The sequence below is a fragment of the Anguilla rostrata genome, chromosome 1, assembly GCF_018555375.3.
Source record: "Anguilla rostrata isolate EN2019 chromosome 1, ASM1855537v3, whole genome shotgun sequence".
NCBI lineage: Eukaryota > Metazoa > Chordata > Actinopteri > Anguilliformes > Anguillidae > Anguilla > Anguilla rostrata.
In genome coordinates, this window is record NC_057933.1 from 85,245,127 (window position 1) to 85,266,746 (window position 21,620).

At 50.6% G+C, this 21,620-nt stretch overlaps 1 protein-coding gene and 1 non-coding gene across 2 annotated transcripts in view; one reads left to right on the top strand and one right to left on the bottom strand.

Moving 5' to 3' along the window:
* Positions 1-20,923, top strand: part of sptbn5 (spectrin, beta, non-erythrocytic 5) — a 71,255-nt gene extending 50,332 nt beyond the window's left edge. Inside the window, 21 exon segments of the mRNA XM_064324851.1 lie at positions 112-249; positions 1,203-1,459; positions 2,027-2,213; positions 2,347-2,559; positions 2,653-2,849; positions 3,370-3,574; positions 4,663-4,839; positions 7,960-8,115; positions 8,521-8,738; positions 10,857-11,046; positions 11,770-11,946; positions 12,497-12,604; positions 13,847-14,929; positions 15,145-15,210; positions 15,336-15,419; positions 15,880-15,971; positions 16,110-16,137; positions 16,195-16,235; positions 18,002-18,096; positions 18,290-18,394; positions 20,248-20,923. Coding sequence (XP_064180921.1) covers positions 112-249; positions 1,203-1,459; positions 2,027-2,213; positions 2,347-2,559; positions 2,653-2,849; positions 3,370-3,574; positions 4,663-4,839; positions 7,960-8,115; positions 8,521-8,738; positions 10,857-11,046; positions 11,770-11,946; positions 12,497-12,604; positions 13,847-14,929; positions 15,145-15,210; positions 15,336-15,419; positions 15,880-15,971; positions 16,110-16,137; positions 16,195-16,235; positions 18,002-18,096; positions 18,290-18,394; positions 20,248-20,375 — 3,945 coding nt within the window. The 3' untranslated portion in view covers positions 20,376-20,923.
* A 315-nt stretch (positions 20,924-21,238) lies between these two features.
* Positions 21,239-21,310, bottom strand: trnaa-cgc (transfer RNA alanine (anticodon CGC)). Its single transcript has one exon. It is a non-coding gene; the product is annotated as a tRNA-Ala (tRNA).
* Positions 21,311-21,620: the final 310 nt, after the last annotated feature.

A 21,620-nucleotide genomic window follows, 5' to 3' on the forward strand; every position in this document is an offset into this window, starting at 1 on the left:
CCCTCAAGCAGGTAAAATACAGACAGGTGAAAGGTACACAGGTGAAAAGTGGACAGGTGAAAGGTACACAGGTGAAAGGTAGTGTTGAGGCAGCACTTGGTTTATTCTCAGGAAGGAGAGAAGATGCTGTCCGCTGGCCACTTTGCGTCAGACAGAATCAGGGCTCGGCAGGAGGAGGTGAAGCTCACCTGGGAACAGCTGCTCAACAACTGCAAGGAGAAGAAGACCCGCCTGCAGCAGGCCTACCAGGTGAGCACAGACACACCCACAAACACCTGCACATGCAGACCAGGTGAGCACAGACACGCCGACAAACACCTGCACATGCAGACCAGGTGAGCACAGACACGCCCACAAACACCTGCACATGCAGACCAGGTGAGCACAGACATGCCCACAAACACCTGCACATGCAGACCAGGTGAGCACAGACACGCCCACAAACACCTGCACATGCAGACCAGGTGAGCACAGACACGCCCACAAACACCTGCACATGCAGACCAGGTGAGCACAGACACGCCCACAAACACCTGCACATGCAGACCAGGTGAGCACAGACATGCCCACAAACACCTGCACATGCAGACCAGGTGAGCACAGACACGCCCACAAACACCTGCACATGCAGACCAGGTGAGCACAGACATACCCACAAACACCTGCACATGCAGACCAGGCGAGCACAGACACGCCCACAAACACCTGCACATGTAGACCAGGTGAGCACAGACACGCCCACAAGCACCTACACATGCAGACCAGGTGTGCACAGACACACTCAGAAACACCTGCACATGTAGACCAGGTGTGCACAGACACACTCAGAAACACCTGCACATGTACACCAGGTATGCACAGACACACTCAGAAACACCTGCACATGTAGACCAGGTGAACACAGACATGCCAATAGATACCTGCACATGTTTATCAGGTGGGTAGATGTGGATTAGAATGGTAGGTCACTGTGAGGTTTTTGTGGTAAACGCCTCTGTTATGAACAGATACATAATTATAACAAATGTCTGCGTCTGCCCATGCGTCTGCCCATGCGTCTGCGCATGCGTCTGCCCATACGTCTGCCCATGCGTCTGCCCATGCGTCTGCGCATGCGTCTGCGCATGCGTCTGCCCATACGTCTGCCCATGCGTCTGCCCATGCGTCTGCGCATGCGTCTGCGCATGCGTCTGCCCATGCAGGCTCTGCAGTTCCAGCGCTCGCTGGAGGACATTGAGGAATGGCTGGTTTCCGTGGAGACTGAGTTGGGCAGCGAGGACTGCGGGGCGGACCTGCCCTCTGTCGGGCGGAGGCTGAAGGAGCTGCAGGACGTGGAGGAGCAGGTGGAGGGGCACCTGGACCGCATCCAGGGGCTGGTGGACTCCGCCCGTGACTTCCGCAGCCAGGGCAACTTCCTGGCCGAGGAGATACAGCGGAGGGTCGGAGAGACTGTGCACAGGTGAGCGCAGAGCCCCGCCCACAATGCCCCACCCACCACACTCTGTCTGCAGTTCCCACAACGCCCCGCCCATAATGCCCCACCCATCATTCCCCGCCCACAACAATGCAATGTCCTACTCCCTCAATTATAACACCCACTGCATGTGCAGCAGTGTCTATCTAAAAAAGAGCTATAAAAATAAAATAGAATTTAACTGAATAACAGCCAAAGCCCCGCCTCTCATTTATAACACCAAAACCCTCACCCCTGCCATCATTTATAGTACCAAAACCACACCCCCTCATGTGTAACACTCAAAGCCCTGCCCCTTTATTTCTTAGGTTCTTGATATTTTGAAAGTTGTGATGTCATTCAGAAAGGTCTTTCAGAGACATTGAGTAAACCCATAGGAATTAAATGAAGATTGAAACAAAGTGCAAAGCCATTAAATTAGCAATCAGAAGAGAGATTGTTTTTACCTCCATAGAAATGTATTTATTTTTCAACTGAGTTTTACTTGCTTATTGGGTTGCTGCCCTGTCCCGCATCTCTGATGAGAACACTGCCCCCTGTGGTTGGCTGCAGGTATAACAGCCTGGCGGAGCCCCTGCAGGCGCGGGGGGAGGCTCTGGAGGCCAGGCAGCTGCTGTTCCAGTTTTACCGCGACCTGGAGGACGAGCTGCGGTGGATCGGAGACAAGCTCCCCGCCGCTGCCTCCAGGGACTGGGGCTCCTCCCTGCACGGCACGCAGGCCCTGCTCAAAAAGCACCAGGTGAGGGTACTGTGGGAGGAGCCTCCCGCTCGTCTGACCTCACTTCCTTCTAAGCAGACTGATGTCACTTCCCCTCGCAGCCACGGAAGGCTGTTCTCATGACAGCGGTGTCCTGTGCCCCGTGTGTTCGCAGGCTCTCGTGGAGGAACTCGGCAGTCGCATTCCGCTGCTGCAGGCGGTGCAGGAGGCCGGGCAAAGCCTGGTGAAGGGCGGCCATTTTGGCTCCAGGGAGATCAGCGAGAGGCTGGGTGAGCTGCGGAAGCTGTCGGACGCGCTGAGGAAGGAGGCGGAGACTCGAGGTCGGCTGCTGCAGGAGGCCCTCACCATACAGACCTTCCTGGCAGAGGTGCCCGTCAGAAATCAGGCTCGAACCTGACTCCGCCTCTCGGCTAATTTGACCTCCCTGTAACCTCCCTCTCTCTCCCTCCCTCTCTCTCAGGTGTCTGAGCTGGAGTTATGGATGGAGGAGCATAGGCCTGTCCTGGAGTCGGTGGATTTTGGAAAGAATGAGGAGGGAACTCAGGCACTCCTGCGGAATCTGGACACCGTGGATCTGGACCTGGAGAGCCACCGTCCCAAAGTGGAGTCTCTCCAGGAGGTGGGGTCCCGGCTGGAACGAGCCGGACATCCCAACAGGTACAGCAACCAATCAGGGACCACTCTCAGCACAACAACCAATCAGGGACCACTCTCAGCACAGCAACCAATCAGGGACCACTCTCAGCACAGCAACCAATCAGGGAACACTCTCAGCACAGCAACCAATCAGGGACCACTCTCAGCACAGCAACCAATCAGGGACCACTTTCAACAGGACTTCAGCTCAAAGGGGAATATGAGCCAGGGTCAAATTATTTCATGATGTAATGGGGCAGATATAGGGGTAAGTGGGGCAGGTGTAGGGGTAAGTGGGGCAGGCACAGGATTAATAAGAGCAGATGTAGGCGTAACTGGGGAAGATGTAGGATTAATGGGGGCAGATGTAGGGGTAACTGGGGGAGATGTAGGATTCAAGGGGGCACATGTAGGGGTAATGGGAGCAGGTATAGGGTAATGGGGGCAGGTATAGGATTTATGGGTCAGATGTAGAGGTAACTGGGGCAGGTATAGGATTAATGGGGCAGATGTAGAGTTAAATGCTTGGCTTGTGTTGCAGTGCTCTGGTCAGGGATGCTCTGGTGGCTGTTCTGGATCAGTACCACACCCTGCTGCAGCTGTCTGTGGACCGAAGAGCCGCCCTGCTGGAGCGCTTCCAGCTCTACGTGTTTGAGCGGGAGGCCCGCGAACTCCACACCTGGATCAGCGCTCGCAAAACCCTGGCAGAGTCCCAGGAGTACGGACAGGACCTGGAGGATGTGGAGGTACAGAGGAGGGCTGTCTGTAATTCAACACTGACACAGCACTGTGACTCTGTCTGCTAAAGCGAAGCAGGACTGTGCTTGGTTAGTACTGAAGCTAAGCAGGACTGGGCTTGGTTAGTACTGAAGCTAAGCAGGGCTGTGCTTGGTTAGTACTGAAGCTGAGTAGGACTATGCTTGATTAGTACTGATACTAATCAGAACTGAGCTTGGTTAGTACTGAAGCTAATCAGGGGTGGGCTTGGTTAGTACTGAAGCTAAGGAGGACTCTGCTTTATTAGTACTGATACTAAGCATGGCTGTGCTTGGTTAGCACTGAAGCTAATTAGGGCTGGGCTTGGTTAGTGCTGAAGCTAACTAAGCAGGGCTGGGCTCGGTTAGTACTGAAGCTAAGCAGGACTGGGCTTGATTAGTATTGAAGCTAAGTAGAGCTGGGCTTGGTTAGTACTGAAGCTAAGCAGGGCTGGGCTTGGTTAGTACGGAAGCTAAGCAGGGTTGGGCTTGGTTAGTACTAAAGCTAAGCAGGGCTGGGCTTGATTAGTATTGAAGCTAAGCAGGACTGGGCTTGGTTAGTACTGAAGCTAAGCAGGGTTGGGCTTGATTAGTATTGAAGCTAAGCAGGACTGGGCTTGGTTAGTACTGAAGCTAAGCAGGGCTGGGCTTGGTTAGTATTGAAGCTAAGCAGGACTGGGCTTGGTTAGTACTGAATCTAAGCAGGGTTGGGCTTGGTTAGTACTGAAGCTAAGCAGGGCTGGGCTTGGTTAGTACTGAATCTAAGCAGGGCTGGGCTTGGTTAGTACTGAAGCTAAGCAGGGCTGGGCTTGGTTAGTACTGAAGCTAAGCAGGGCTGGGCTTGGTTAGTACTGAAGCTAAGCAGGGTTGGGCTTGGTTCGTACTGAAGCTAAGCAGAACTGTGCCTGCGACAGATTGGCAGCCTGCCCTGTGTGTTCCTGCCTCTCAGCCACTGCATGCTGGGATGGGCTCCCCCTTGTGACCTTGCCCAGGATAAGCAGGTATAGATAAGGGATGGATAGTTTCTCTGCTTTGTTGCTAGATGTGATACTGTTGGCCCATTTTACCTGCATGTTCAGGTGCTGCAGAAGAAGTTTGAGGACTTCCGCTCTGAGGTGCAGGGGCTGGGCCATAGCAAAGTCAGCTCCGTCCTGCAGCTGGCACAGGAAGTGAGGTCAGCAGAGAGCCGGCGACAGGAGGCGGAGCTCCACAAAATGTGGGAGGAGCTACAGCAGGCCATGGAGAGGAGAGCTGAGGTACTGTGTTAAATAAATGGTGTGAGTTCACTACGTGTGTGCAGTGCATGCTGAGTGTGTGAGTGTGCTGCGTGTGTGCAGTGCATGCTGGGTGTGTGCAGTGCATGGTGGGTGGGTGCAGTGCATGCTGCGTGTGTGCAGTGCATGCTGGGTGTGTGAGTGTGCTGCATGTGTGCAGTGCATGCTGGGTGTGTGAGTGTGCTGCGTGTGTAGTGCATGCTGGGTGTGTGAGTGTGCTGCGTGTGTGCAGTGCATGCTGCGTGTGTAGTGCATGCTGGGTGTGTGAGTGTGCTGCGTGTGTGCAGTGCATGCTGGGTGTGTGAGTGTGCTGCGTGTGTGCAGTGCATGCTGCGTGTGTGCAGTGCATGCTGGGTGTGTGAGTGTGCTGCGTGTGTGCAGTGCATGCTGCGTGTGTAGTGCATGCTGGGTGTGTGAGTGTGCTGCGTGTGTGCAGTGCATGCTGCGTGTGTGCAGTGCATGCTGGGTGTGTGAGTGTGCTGCGTGTGTAGTGCATGCTGGGTGTGTGAGTGTGCTGCGTGTGTGCAGTGCATGCTGCGTGTGTGCAGTGCATGCTGGGTGTGTGAGTGTGCTGCGTGTGTGCAGTGCATGCTGGGTGTGTGAGTGTGCTGCGTGTGTGCAGTGCATGCTGCGTGTGTGCAGTGCATGCTGGGTGTGTGAGTGTGCTGCGTGTGTGCAGTGCATGCTGGGTGTGTGAGTGTGCTGCGTGTGTGCAGTGCATGCTGGGTGCAGCGGACCAGACAGGGTGTGTCATTAGCGCAGTTATCGGAGAGCAGGGTTTGCATCTGGTGGGGTGCAGGTGTGACTCCCAGGTGGGGTGCTGTGGTTGCACTCCGAGCAAAGATCCTAGACCTGGAATACTTCAGTAAAATATCCAGCTGTGTGGAAGGACTGTATGTAGAGAATGTAAGACGTGTGTAAGCTGAAGTGGGTGAATGTCAAAAATGTAAATGGCTGGGTTTCTGTGGTGCTGGCAGGTGTGTGTGGGCTTGTGTTGCTATGGCAGGTGTGTGTGGGCTTGTGTTGCCATGGCTGGTGTGTGTGGGCTTGTGTTGCTATGGCAGGTGTGTGGGCTTGTGTTGCCATGGCAGGTGTGTGGGCTTGTGTTGCCATGGCAGGTGTGTGGGCTTGTGTTGCTATGGCAGGTGTGTGTGGGCTTGTGTTGCCATGGCTGGTGTGTGGGCTTGTGTTGCCATGGCAGGTGTGTGGGCTTGTGTTGCTATGGCAGGTGTGTGTGGGCTTGTGTTGCCATGGCAGGTGTGTGGGCTTGTGTTGCCATGGCAGGTGTGTGTGGGCTTGTGTTGCCATGGCTGGTGTGTGTGGGCTTGTGTTGCTATGGCAGGTGTGTGGGCTTGTGTTGCCATGGCAGGTGTGTGTGGGCTTGTGTTGCCATGGCAGGTGTGTGGGCTTGTGTTGCCATGGCAGGTGTGTGTGGGCTTGTGTTGCCATGGCAGGTGTGTGGGCTTGTGTTGCCATGGCAGGTGTGTGTGGGCTTGTGTTGCCATGGCAGGTGTGTGGGCTTGTGTTGCTATGGCAGGTGTGTGGGCTTGTGTTGCTATGGCAGGTGTGTGGGCTTGTGTTGCCATGGCAGGTGTGTGGGCTTGTGTTGCTATGGCAGGTGTGTGGGCTTGTGTTGCCATGGCAGGTGTGTGTGGGCTTGTGTTGCCATGGCTGTGCAACATCTGTGCGGTTCAATGTGTGAAGTGTTGCCATAGTGACTATACTGTGTGTGCATATGTTGTGGTGATGGTGTAGTATGGTGTGTGTGTGTGTGTGTGTGTGCGTGTATGTGTGTGTCTGTGTGAGGATCACTGTGGTGACGGTGTGGTGTGGTGTGTGTGTGGGGATTGCTGTGGTGACGGTGTGGTGTGGTGTGGTGTGTGTGTGTGTGTGCGTATGTGTGTGTCTGTGTGGGGGTCACTGTGGTGACAATGTGGTATGGTGTGGTATGTGTGTGCGTATGTGTGTGGGGTTGCCGTGGTGATGGTGGTGTGTGTGTGGGGTCGCTGTGGTGCCGGTGGGGTGTGTGTATGTGTGTGTGTGTGGGGTCGCCGTGGTGACGGTGTGGTGTGTGTGTGTGTGTGTGGGGTCGCCGTGGTGAGTGTGTGTGACTGTGTGGGGGTCGCCATGGTGACGGTGTGGTGTGTATGTGTGTGTGACTGTGTGGGGGTCGCCGTGGTGACGGTGTGGTGTGTGTGTGTACGTATGTGTGTGTCTGTGTGGGGGTCACTGTGGTGACAATGTGGTGTGGTGTGGTATGTGTGTGCGTATGTGTGTGGGGTTGCCGTGGTGATGGTGGTGTGTGTGTGGGGTCGCTGTGGTGCCGGTGGGGTGTGTGTATGTGTGTGTGTGTGTGGGGTCGCCGTGATGACGATGTGGTGTGTGTGTGTGTGTGGGGTCGCCGTGGTGAGTGTGTATGACTGTATGGGGGTCGCCATGGTGACGGTGTGGTGTGTATGTGTGTGTGACTGTGTGGGGGTCGCCGTGGTGACGGTGTGGTGTGTGTGTGTGACTGTGTGGGCGTCGCCGTGGTGACGGTGTGGTGTGTGTGTGTGACTGTGTGGGGGTCGCCGTGGTGACGGTGTGGTGTGTGTGTGTGTGTAAGGTCGCCGTGGTGACGGTGTGGTGTGTGTGTGTGACTGTGTGGGGGTCGCTGTGGTGGCGGTGTGGTGTGTATGTGTGTGTGACTGTGTGGGGGTCGTGGTGGTGACAGTGTGGTGTGTGTGTGTGGTGATGATGTGGTGTAGTATGTGTGCATGTGTGTGTGGGAGTCGTCGTGGTGATGGTATGGTGTGTGTGTGTGTGTGACTGTGTGGGGGTCGCCTTTATGACGGTGTGGTGTATGGGTGTGTGGGGTCGCCGTGGGGACAGTGTGGTGTGCGTTTGTGTGACTGTGTGGGGTCGCCGTAGTGATGGTGTGGTGTGTGTGTGTGTGTGTGTTTGGGGTCGCCGTGGTGACAGTGTGGTGTGTGTGTGTGTATGTGTGTGTGTGTGTGTGTGTGGGGTCGCTGTGGTGGCGGTGTGGTGTGCGTGCATGTGTGTGGTGTGTTTGTGCGTGTGTGTGTGTGGGGTCGCCGTGGTGACGGTGTGGCGCTGTCACAGAGCTTGTGGTCGGCGCGGGAGGTGCACCAGTTTGATCACGACGTGGACGAGCTGAAGAGCTGGATGGGGGAGAAGGAGGCAGCGCTGGACTCCGAGGACCACGGGCATGACCTGCTGAGCGTGCAGGCGTTACTACGGCAACACCAGGGCCTGGAGGTACACAGGTCACACCGGGGGGGTCAGAGGTCACGCTGGGGGCTTTTTTCATGATGACCAATCCATCCTAACAGTCCCAGCGCATCCATTACAAATATATATGTGAATGATAGCTATTAGTCTTGGGAGTTTAAATACATGGATGTTAAGCTAGCTTATACAGTTATTCAAAACACTTTTTTTTCAATTGAGTAAGTACTTCAGCCAAATATTTTACATGTGAGTTCAAATGTACATGAATGTGTGTGTGTAAATTGTTTGTGTGGAGTTGAACTGTGTGTGGGTTCAGGTATGTGATTGGTGGAGAAGAACCATATGTGTGGGTTTAAGCCTGGAATTAAGCCTGTGATTGGTGATGTACCATGTGTTTGGGATTAAGCCTGTGATTGGCCGCTGCCCTTGCAGAGAGATCTAGCTGCCATCGAGGAGGAGCTGTGCAGGACGCGGGAGGAGGGGAGGGCTCTGAGCCGCAGGTACACCCAGGTGCGGCAGAGCCTAGCGGAGAGGATGGAGGAGGTGGAGGAGGGGTGGAGCACCCTGCAGAGGAAGGCGGGGCAGCGCAGCGACAGGCTGAACCAGGCAGAGACCGCTCAGGCCTACCTCACCGACTCCCGAGAGCTAGTGTACGACTATCCCGCTAGCTCTGCGCTAACATAAACAAGCTAGCTCACACTGAGCTCACTGAAGGACTGAGCTAACACACACTGAGCTATTATACACTGAGCTAACACTCTACTGAGCTAACACACACTGAGCTATTATACACTGAGCTATTATACACTGAGCTAAACACTAGCACGAGCTAACATGCATATGAGTACACTGAGCTACACACACTGACTTCGAGACTAGTTATCACTACCTCGCTAGCTAACACACTACTGCTATAACACTGAGCTAACACTACTGACTAAAATGAGCTATTATACACTGAGCTAACACTGAGCTATTATACACTGAGCTAACACACACTGAGCTATTATACACTGAGCTAACACACTGAGCTATTATACACTGAGCTATTATACACTGAGCTAACACACACTGAGCTATTATACACTGAGCTAACACTCTACTGAGCTAACACACACTGAGCTATTATACACTGAGCTATTATACACTGAGCTAACACACACTGAGCTATTATACACTGAGCTAACACACACTGAGCTATTATACACTGAGCTAACACATGAGCTAATCTACATACTGAGCTATTATACACTGAGCTATTATACACTGAGCTATTATACACTGAGCTATTATACACTGAGCTAACACATACTGAGCTATTATCTACACACTGAGCTATTATACACTGAGCTAACACTCTACTGAGCTATTATACACTGAGCTAACACACACTGAGCTATTATACACTGAGCTAACACACAATGAGCTATTATACACTGAGCTATTATACACTGAGCTAACACTCTACTGAGCTAACACACTGAGCTAACACACACTGAGCTATTATACACCGAGCTAACACACACTGAGCTATTATACACTGAGCTAACACTCTACTGAGCTATTATACACTGAGCTAACACACACTGAGCTATTATACACTGAGCTAACACACACTGAGCTATTATACACTGAGCTAACACTCTACTGAGCTATTATACACTGAGCTAACACTCTACTGAGCTAACACACTGAGCTAACACACACTGAGCTATTATACACTGAGCTAACACACACTGAGCTATTATACACTGAGCTAACACTCTACTGAGCTATTATACACTGAGCTAACACACTGACTACACACTGAGCTATTATACACTGAGCTAACACTCTACTGAGCTATTATACACTGAGCTAACACTCTACTGAGCTATTATACACTGAGCTAACACTCTACTGAGCTATTATACACTGAGCTAACACTCTACTGAGCTATTATACACTGAGCTAACACACACTGAGCTATTATACACTGAGCTAACACACACTGAGCTATTATACACTGAGCTAACACTCTACTGAGCTATTATACACTGAGCTAACACTCTACTGAGCTATTATACACTGAGCTAACACACACTGAGCTATTATACACTGAGCTAACACTCTACTGAGCTATTATACACTGAGCTAACACTCTACTGAGCTAACACTCTACTGAGATATTATACACTGAGCTAACACACACTGAGCTATTATACACTGAGCTAACACACACTGAGCTATTATACACTGAGCTAACACTCTACTGAGCTATTATACACTGAGCTAACACTCTACTGAGCTATTATACACTGAGCTAACACTCTACTGAGCTAACACACACTGAGCTATTATACACTGAGCTAACACACTGAGCTATTATACACTGAGCTAACACTCTACTGAGCTATTATACACTGAGCTAACACACACTGAGCTAACACACACTGAGCTATTATACACTGAGCTAACACACACTGAGCTATTATACACTGAGCTATCACTCTACTGAGCTATTATACACTGAGCTAACACACACTGAGCTATTATACACTGAGCTAACACTCTACTGAGCTATTATACACTGAGCTATCACTCTACTGAGCTATTATACACTGAGCTAACACACACTGAGCAATGCTAAATCAGATACTAAATCAGACTTCCCTCTTCTACCACTCCCGTTGATTTAAAAGATAAAATGATTGGCTGTATTTAACCTGAGATGATTGGCTGTATTTCATTTTAGGTAATTGGCTGTGTCTTTTTCTGTCATTCCACAGGGCATGGCTAAAGGAGACCCTGTCCCTGGTCAGAGGGGAGGGGCTAGGAGGGGAGGGCGGGGACCTTGAGCAGCTCCTCAAACGCCATGAAGAGTATCGCCTCCAGATTGACAGGCAGCTGGACAAATCACAAGCTGTGAAAGAGGAAGGCCGCCGCCTGGTAGAAGGAGGGAACTTCATGAGTCCAGAGGTACAGGAATTATCCGTATTAATTACCACTATCAACGGTCTGCAGGACATTATGCAAGTCTGACAATCAGATGGTCATGTGATCCTTTTATCAATAACTGAAGAAGCTGACAAACCTATCAAAATGTGAAAACAGGCCGACTCCATATCGCTTTTCATCACCTTGGCAAGCTGATGCCACCGACGAACAGCAATTTTCAGGTTTACCTCTATATCGAACGAGCCCTGTCTGCTTGTCTTTTTGCTTCGCTGTTTCTGGGCCATTGCATCGGGTAGCTAGCTAGCAACAAAAAGTCTGATCTGACCCCAAACCACAGGCTCTGTAGTCATGCTCACCCCTGCCCACACAGAAAAGAGTGCCACGCCCAGAAACGTCCCGTACACATTTTAGGGTTAGGGTTAGAGGTAAAGGTGCTCAAATCCAGCAAAAGTGTGTAAAGACAGAGATTGCCAGTGCATCATGGATATGCCTTAGCATGGTTATTTTGTAATATTTTCGAGGTTAAAACCCTGTGTAGTGTGTCTTTAAATTAGGGGTAAATAACTGGTGGAGCTCGCTGGAGGGTTTTCAAAATCTACTGAGCAAAAAAACAAAAACAATCAAGAGAGTGTAATGTAAGAAATGAGCCCTCTGTTCTTATAAATGTGGGACGAATCTTTGTTGCCCCCTGCTGGGTAGAGCCAGGTACAAAGGCATTTTTGTGAGCGACGCTGCCCCCTGCAGGTGGAGGACCGGCTGGTGGAGCTGCAGGAACTGGAGGAGAGGGTGGAGCAGAGCTGGGAGGAGCAGAGGCTGCTGTATCAGGAGGAGCTGGAGACCCTACAGCTGCAGAGGGACCTGGAGCAGGCTGAGCTCTGGCTCAGCACTCAGGAGGCTGCACTGCGCTCCCAGGAGTACGGGGTGAGTAAAGCAGGAGTATGGAGTGAGTAAAGCAGGAGTATAGGGCAGGTAAAGCAGGAGTACAGGGTGAGTAAAGCAGGAGTATGGGGTGAGTAAAGCAGAAGTATAGGGCAGGTAAAGCAGGAGTATATGGCGAGTAAAGCAGGAGTATGGGGTGAGTAAAGCAAGTAAAGCAGGAGTACGGGGTGAGTAAAGCAGGAGTACGGGGTGAGTAAGACAGGGTTATGGGGTGAGTAAAGCAGAAGTATAGGGTGAGTAAAGCAGGAGTAAGGGGTGAGTAAAGCAGGAGTATGGGGTGAGTAAAGCAGGAGTACGAGGTGAGTAAGACAGGGGTATGGGGTATGGAAAGCAGGAATATGGGGTGAGGAAAGCAGGAGTATGGGGTGAGTAAAGCAGGAGTATGGGGTGAGCAAGACAGGAGTACGTTATGAGTACCGCAGGCGTATGTGGTGAGTAAAGCAGGAGTATGTACTGTGTTCAGGATGTTGATGTTGGTGTTGGCCTGTTGGACTGTGTTCATGATGTTGACGTTGGTGTTGTTGGCCTGTAGGACTGTGTTCAGGATGTTCAAGAGCTGATGAAGAGGCAGGAGGATATGGAGTCCACACTGCAGGCCCAAGAGGAAAGATTCAATGCCTTGCAGGAAAGGAAGACCCGGGTAAGTAGTAGTACCCTGCCAACCTGAAGTCGGTGTGTTCTGCAGTCAGTGTAGTCTGTCTGTACTGCAGTCAGTGCAGTCTGTCTGTACTGCAGTCAGTGTGGTCTGGCTGTGCTGCAGTCAGTGTGTGGTCTGTCCATACTGCAGTCAGTACAGTCTGTCTGTACTGCAGTCAGTGCAGTCTGTCTGTGCTGCAGTCAGTGTGATCTGTCTGTACTGCCATCAGTGCAGTCTGTCTGTACTGCAGTCAGTATGGTTGGTCTGTGCTGGAGTCAGTAGGGTCTGTCTGTACTGCAGTCAGTATGGTTGGTCTGTGCTGGAGTCAGTAGGGTCTGTCTGTACTGCAGTCTGTCTGTACTGCAGTCAGTATGGTTGGTCTGTGCTGGAGTCAGTAGGGTCTGCCTGTACTGCAGTCTGTATGTACTGCAGTCAGTATGGTTGGTCTGTGCTGGAGTCAGTAGGGTCTGTCTGTACTGCAGTCAGTATGGTTGGTCTGTGCTGGAGTCAGTAAGGTCTGTCTGTACTGCAGTCAGTATGGTTGGTCTGTGCTGGAGTCAATAGGGTCTGTCTGTACTGCAGTCAGTATGGTTGGTCTGTGCTGGAGTCAGTAGGGTCTGCCTGTACTGCAGTCTGTCTGTGCTGCAGTCAGTGCAGTCTGTCTGTACTGCAGTCAGTATGGTTGGTCTGTGCTGGAGTCAGTAGGGTCTGTCTGTGCTGCAGTCAGTGCAGTCTGTCTGGCAGCCATTACGCTGGACTGAACTGTAATGCCCCTTTGTTCGAGCCCCCGCCTACACATTTGATTGACAGGTTTTTGACTTTGAAAATGAAAATGCAAAGCATGGATTGCATTTTCAATTACAATTTTGGCAGGGGTTTAGTGTGGTCATGCGAAAATGATAATGCAAACAGAATTTTAGGCATTACATTAGGTTTATAATTTTTTTTTTTTTTTAATCATCGCTGATCTAGTTTCATGCTGTGCCCTACAATGGCAGTGGCGGTGCCCCACCCAATAATTGAACCCGTGACTTTTAGGTTACAAGACCAGTTCCTTATCTATTGTACTACACTGCCACTCTCCTCTGTCTTCATCAGAGCACGCCCTGCTTGCCAGCAGAGACATGACCCAGGTTGTCCTTTTAACCTGGGGGATGACATGTAGCCAGATTGGGAGAACCAAGTATGTGGGTGTGCTATGTGCGTTTCACTGCATGTACCTGCAATTCTCACCTGTACCTATAGAGGGAGCAGAGGCTGCAGAAGCCGCAGGTTAAGGAGGGTGTGTCCCAAGACCGGCCTGCCAGGGTGCCCTCCCTGAAGAGGAAGCCATCTGACCTCCGACCCCTGCCTACACCACGTGGCCCCGCCCACAAACCCCCCGCCCTCTCCCTGGGCCACAGCGGCCACCGCCGGACCAACAGCGGTGGCAGTGACATCATCATCTCCCCCCTCCGCCGCTCCATGAGATCCTCCAGCGCAAAAAGCCCCGCCCCCAACTCCTTCTCCATCTATACAAGCCTCGCCCCCAACCACTCCCCCATCTCTAAGAGCCCCGGCCCCAACTCCTCCCCTATCTATAAGAGCATTGTCCCCAACTCCTCCCCCATCTCTAAAAGCCCCGCCCCCAACTCCTTCCCCATCTCTAAGAGCCCTGCCCCCAACTCCTCCCCCATCTCTACGAGCCCCGCTCCTGGCTCTGATAGCCCCACCCTAAGCACTAAGAGCCCCGCCCCTGGCTCTAAGAGCCCCGCCCCTGTCCCCGTCCCCAGGGCCCTGGCTGCACACAGGCCTGCTCTAAGGCCTTCCTCTGCCCCCAGAGAGAAGCCCAGCGTCCGCCCTAAACCTTCTCTGCCTCCACCCCCCTCTCCACCTGCAGTGTGCAGAGCCCTCGCTGACTCTTCCTCCACACCATCCACCGTGTCAGTCACAGCTCAGGTGGCATCTGACTCCGCCCACAGCCCTGTGACAGAGCTTAGCTCCACCCCACCATCCTCACCTGTACCCCCCCTCCCCCCATTCTCACCTGCACCTGGTGCTGTGGATCCCAGCTCCTATATTGAATCTGAGGAAGCCTTGCCTTTAACCCCCAATACTCTGCCCCAAGCTAATGAGCCCCGCTCTCCCTCTCCTCCACCCCTGCATGAAGAGGGAATTCCCCTGTCCACACCAGCCATGCCCAGCCCTGGTCCCCCCCTCTCTGCACCCCCTGGCTCCCCCATCCAGCCCCCTCCCTCCAGAGATCTCCCGCCCCCACCTACCCGCTTACGCCAGCAAGAGATTGACCGATCAGAGAGGACCCCTGCTGAGCCCCTCTCAGTGCCCCAGGTGCGACCACCTGTCTGATTTCAAGGCTGATGGTGTATTTTTTTAGCCTGTTTTCTGTGTGCTTCCTGTGTTTTTCCTGTTTACCTCCTGTATGTTGCCTGTGTATCTACTGTGTACTTCCTGTTTACATCCTGTGTGTTGCTGTGTGCTTCTTGTTTACTTCCTGTGTGTTTACTGTGTATCTACCATGTGTTTCCTGTTTTCCTGGCTGGCAGGAAGTGGAAGATACCCAAGTGATGGATGGAATGCTGGAGATTAAGCTGAAACCAGGAGGGAGTAAAGTAAGATCCACACACACATACACACACACACACACACCGTCATACACACAGGTGACATGAATCTCGATGCATTGTTTGAGATAATGTATGGCTGTGTGTGGCTCAGGAGTGTGTTTGTCTAACAGGGTTTGGATCCATGGGAGGCTGTCTTTGCTGTTCTGGAGAAAGAGACACTTCGACTATACCAGGACCAGACTGCAGCTGCACAGGTACAACCAAACACTCACACACACACACACACACACTCATGCATACACACACACTCACACACGCACACACACATGCACACACTCACACATACACACACATGCACATATGCACACACACACACACACACACTCATGCACACACACACATGCACACACACATATGCACACACTCACACACACACACATGCACATACGCACACACACACACTCATGCACACACACACACACACACATGCACACACACACATTCAGACACACACACATATGCACACACACACACACACATGCAGACACACACACACACATGCAGACACACGCGCATACACACACACACACACACACACACATATGCACACACACACACACACATGCAGACACACACGCACACACACACACACAGATGCATGTAACACTTAATTTCCATGTGGTTCCCATAGTAATGATTTTGTCTTTCTGGCAGGGTTGGTCCCGCTGGCCCCCCATCAGCAGGGCAGGGTCAGTGTGTAAGGAGGTCCCAAACTACAGGAGGAAAGAGCACGTCTTCAAACTGATGTGAGTCCCCACCTCTCAGCTCAAAACTGCCTGTGGCCCCTCTGTGTCCCTGCCCTGTCCTTCCGGCCCCGCCCCGCTGTGGCCCTGCCCCGCCCTGCTCATTACCTGTGTCTGTGCTCCACAGTTTGGGTGATAGAGAGCCAATCCTTTGCTGCTCAAACCAGATGCTCAACCATGGGAAGCTGCAGAGACCAAGCCTGACACCACCCTGACCCAGCCCTAGACCTGCCTTGGCCGACCTAACTTCACCCTCCAGGCTGACAGGTGCGCATACCTCTCTCTGCACCTTTCTAACTCGGGATCAGTATCTAAAAGCAAGAGTACTTGACAAAAAGGACTGCAAGTTCACCTGTAAGTCTGTTGTCAGAACTGTTAAAACACTGAAGACAAAGAAAAACTAACATGGCTGAAGGGCTGAGGGGCTGGTCAGCTGAAAAGCCTCCACTAAGTCTGGTCTGTTTTTTGGTCTGTTGTTGTTTTACGCCCTGTACAATCACTAACACTAGAGCTAACACAATCACTAATGCCAGCTCTAGAGCTAACACAATCTCTAATACTAGAACTAGAGCTAACACAATCACTAATGCCAGCTCTAGAGCTAACACAATCTCTAATACTAGAACTAGAGCTAACACAATCTCTAATACCAGCACTAGAGCTAACACAATCTCTAATACCAGCACTAGAGCTAACACAATCTCTAATACCAGCTCTAGAGCTAACACAATCACTAATACCAGCACTAGAGCTAACACAATCACTAATACCAGCACTAGAGCTAACACAATCACTAATACCAGCACTAGAGCCAACACAATTACTCATGGTTGCACAATCATTAATGCTAAAACTAGAGCTAACACAATTCCTAATGCTAGCACTTGCACCAAACCCTTGAGCTAGCACAATCACTAACGCTAATGCTAGAGCTAACACAATCACCAATGCTAACACAAGAGCTAATGCAATTATAAACGTTAACACTAGCACTAACACTAAAGCTAAAACAATCACTAATGGTAATGCTAGAGTCAACAAAATTGTTAATGCTAACACTACCAGAATCACTAACGCTAGCACTAGAGCTAATACAATCACAAATGCTAACACTTGCATTAACATAATAACAACAGGAGAGCTGACCCAATCACTAGTGCTAACACTAGAGCTAATGCAACCACCAATGCTAATGCTAACACTAACACTATCATTTGAATGAAAGCTAATGCCAGCTTGTGCCATACAGCCACTACAGATGCCATACAGCCACATTCAGAATGCCGCTGCCCGACTCATCTACAACCTTCCCAAATTCTCCCACGTCACTCCTCTGCTGCGATCACTCCACTGGCTACCGGTCGCTGCCAGGATCCGGTTCAAAGCCCTGACCCTTGCCTACACTGCTGCCAACAGGACAGCCCCCATCTACTTGCAGGACATGACTCGATTCTATGTGCCTGCTCGACCACTCTGCTCTGCGGCAGCAGGACACCTTGTAACCCCTCCCACCCGCCCAAAGGGATCACAGAGCTTCTCCACCCTAGCTCCCCAGTGGTGGAACGAACTCCCCGTCCCTCTCCGAACCTCCCCCTCACTATCCATCTTCTGCCATGGCCTGAAGACTCATCTCTTCAGACTATACCTAGACTAACCACCATCACGCTGTATATTTCACCCTAAATCCCCCCCCCCCCTTTTTTTTCATGACACTTGTTACATGTTGCCCCATCCCAGCACTTTCTGGTAATTTGTATTTGTCCTAATACTGTAGCGTATTCTTCTGCCTAGTTGGCTTTGCAGAGGTTAGGTCTGAATAGTGTTCACTGTGTGAACTAAACTGTGTTCTTGGCTAGAAATAGCTGTACAAAATAAGTATTGTACCTTACTGAACCTGTGTTTAGCAGTTGTCTATGACCATGAAATGCACTTTTTGTACGTCGCTTTGGATAAAAGCGTCTGCCAAATAAATGTAATGTAATGTGGCTAATAGGCTCATAGCTTTATGCCATCACTATTTATGCACATTCTAGGGGCATCGCTCCATTCAGACTGAAAGAAGAAGAGGGGTCTGAGACAGAAGTTCCTCACACAGACTCTGCCCGGGCGGAGTCACATCTGGAGGCAGGTGAGTGTCTCACCTGAGAGCGCTGCAGCCTGAACATTACAAATGCAAATGCACAGGTTTGAGGAGACAATAACAGATAGTGATTACATTGATCAAATAATGATGATGGTAATGATGATGGTGATGATGATGATAATGATGTATGTAGCTGGTGTAGCTCTAAGTGGAGGTTATGACATCACTCTGATTCTAGCAGGAGGGGAGGAAGGTGCAAAGGAGAGTAAGGCTGACGTGGAGCCGCCCCCTAAACCACCACACACCTATTACAACAAACACCGATACCCTGCTGGCCAATCAGGTACGCTCACACACCTATTACAACAAACACCGATACCCTGCTGGCCAATCAGGTACGCTCACACACCTATTACAACAAACACCAATACCCTGCTGGCCAATCAGGTACGCTCACACACCTATTACAACAAACACCGATACCCTGCTGGCCAATCAGGTACGCTCACACACCTATTACAACAAACACCGATACCCTGCTGGCCAATCAGGTAAGCTCACACACCTATTACAACAAACACCGATACCCTGCTGGCCAATCAGGTACCCTAGCCTGCACACTAACCACACAACCAGCCTATCTGGTACCCTCACCTGCACACTACACTAACCTCTCAACCAACCTTGAGGGTTGTAACTAGGCAGCTGTTTCGTAGGTGACTTAGGTGCATTAACTGTCTTAACTACTGCTTGTATTTTTTCCATAGACTGCGTTGTTGCCGTTCTCGTTGTGTTAGTGTTAATCAGTTTAACCTTCAGGGTCCAAGTTGAACTATGCGGTTGTTCCCTGCACTTGGACCGGTACTTCTCTCTAGGGTTTTCGTCATTCGATAGGCCGGAGTGTAGCACAGTGGGTAAGGAACTAGACTTGTAACCGAAAGGTCGGAGGTTCGATTCCCGGGTAAGGACACTGCCGTTGTACCCTTGAGCAAGGTACTTAACCTGCATTGCTTCAGTATATATCCAGCTGTATAAATGGATGCAATGTAAAATGCTATGTAAAAAAAAAAAAAAAAGTTGTGTAAGTCGCTCTGGATACGAGCGTCTGCCAAATGCCTGTAATGTAATGCAACCTATCAGACTACACTCACCTGCACACTAACCTCACAACCAGCCAATCAGGTTCCCTCACCTGGACACTAACCTCTGCTACTCCCTCCTGTGTGTGACTGTGTTGCTCTCTCCGGCGTGTGATTGCGCTACTCTCTCCCCAGTGTGACTGTGCTGCTCTCTCCTATGTATGACTGTGCTGCTCCCTCCTGTGTGTGACTGTGCTACTCTCTCCTGTGCGACTGTGCTACTCTCTCCTGTGTGTGATTGTAGTACTCTCCCCAGTGTGGGAGTGCTACTCTCTCCTGTGTGTGACTGTAGTACTCTTTCCCCAGTGTGACTGTGCTACTCTCTCCTGTGTGACTCTGCTACTCTCTCCAGTGTGCGACTGTGCTATTCTCTCCGGTGTGTGACTGTGCTACTCTCTCCTGTGTGACTCTGCTACTCTCTCCAGTGTGGACGTGCATCTCCTGTGGACTGTGCTCTCCTCCTGTGTGTGACTCTGCTACTCTCTCCTGTGTGTGACTGTAGTACTCTCTCCCCTGTGTGACTCTGCTACTCTCTCCTGTGTGTGACTGTGCTGCTCTCTCCTGTGTGTGACTGTGCTACTCTCTCCTGTGTGTGATTGTAGTACTCTTTCCCCAGTGTGGGAGTGCTACTCTCTCCTGTGTGTGACTGTAGTACTCTTTCCCCAGTGTGACTGTGCTACTCTCTCCTGTATGACTGTACTATTCTCCTGTGTGTGACTGTAGTACTCTCTCCCCTGTGTGACTGTGCTACTCTCTCCTGTGCGTGACTGTAGTACTCTCTCCCCAGTGTGACTGTGCTACTCTCTCCTCTATGACTGTGCTGCTCTCTCCTGTGTGTGACTGTGCTATTCTCCTGTGTGACTGTCTCTCTCCCTGTGTGACTGTGCTACTCTCTCCTGTGCGTGACTGTAGTACTCTCTCCCCAGTGTGACTGTGCTACTCTCTCCTCTATGACTGTGCTGCTCTCTCCTGTGTGTGACTGTGCTACTCTCTCCTGTGTGTCTGATGCTGCAGTACAGGGCCCTGCTGATTCGCTGTACTCTGCTGTGTTGTTCAGATTTCCTCCCGCAGAGGACACTGCCCCCCACAGCCCCGCCCCCTGCTCCACCAGCCACCTCACTTGAAGATGGAGCCAAAGAGAAATCGAAGAACAAGAGCATGTTTAAGAAGTTGTTCAAGATGTAAGAAGTCTGTTCTGAGGGGGTGGAGCCTGGTCTGCAACAGGAAACAGGAAGCACAGCTGCAACACTCTTGGGAACTGCAGGAGAGCGTGTTGAGGAAGTAAATCAGTGGAGCTGAAATCTGCGGGTTTTGATGCTGTAAACAGGCAGATAAACTCCTGCTCAGGACAGGCCGTTGCCTCTGCCAGATTCCAGAGAGACGCACCAAGTGTGACATTAATGCCTGAGATTAATATGCATGAATTTAGATTAATATGCATGAATTTACCTGTGAATTTAGCTTAATATGCGTAAATTTACCCATCACACTTTTTTCTCATAATGTTCTTTAAAATTTTTCTCTGTAGCAGAAATTTAAACTTGTAATGATTGTTTTTGTTTTTATGTGTTTTTGTGAAGATTTTGTGAAGATTGGATGTGAATTAAAAATATGGATTCCTACAAATAAATCTACCCATTAATTTTGTTCTCTTTTATTGATAATCCTAAACAAATACCGTGGCTAATTATTTGAAACCTTTTTTTGTATTAAATCTGAATATTCTGACAACACTTGGAGTTTTACTTCTGGTTTTTATAATCTTTTCATAGTCTCATTCTATAAACTGTATGTAAGTCAAATTATTTAATAAGTTTCATTTGAAGTTACTTGCAGCATGAGAATTCAAATACTTTTTTAAATGTAACAGTCACATTATCCAGTACAGAATATGTTATGGTAATGAACAGTTTGAGTCAAGGCACCAGAAGCATTTTATGTTGTACAGTGAACCCAGAGCCGGCCAATCAGGAGCAGCACATGAAAGCACTCATGGTACTTCAAGCAACAAGATCCATAATGTTCAAATTAAACAACCAATAACCTCTTGGAGATGCTGGGGATTGAACCCAGGACCTCATACATGCGAAGCATGCGCTCTACCACTGAGCTACATCCCCAGACACTAGGCTAGGATAAGCTTTGGACCCTAATTTGCATGGTATCAAGAGTGGCAGCAAGTCTATATATCATTCTACCTCTGGGCAAGCTTAATTCACTAAATGCATCCCGTAGAAATGCGGCTTTTAGGTTACTGAATGAGAATGAGTAAGTGATTGCACGCCAAGCAACGAAATTAACCGACGCAAGCAACGAATTTTTTGCGAATCGCTTCAAATACTACGCGTGCAAACTGTACTCAACAGTGACCCGTACTTTCCCGCCCTCCATCCCTGTGTGGGGGAGGTCTCGGTTTATTGGCTGATACAG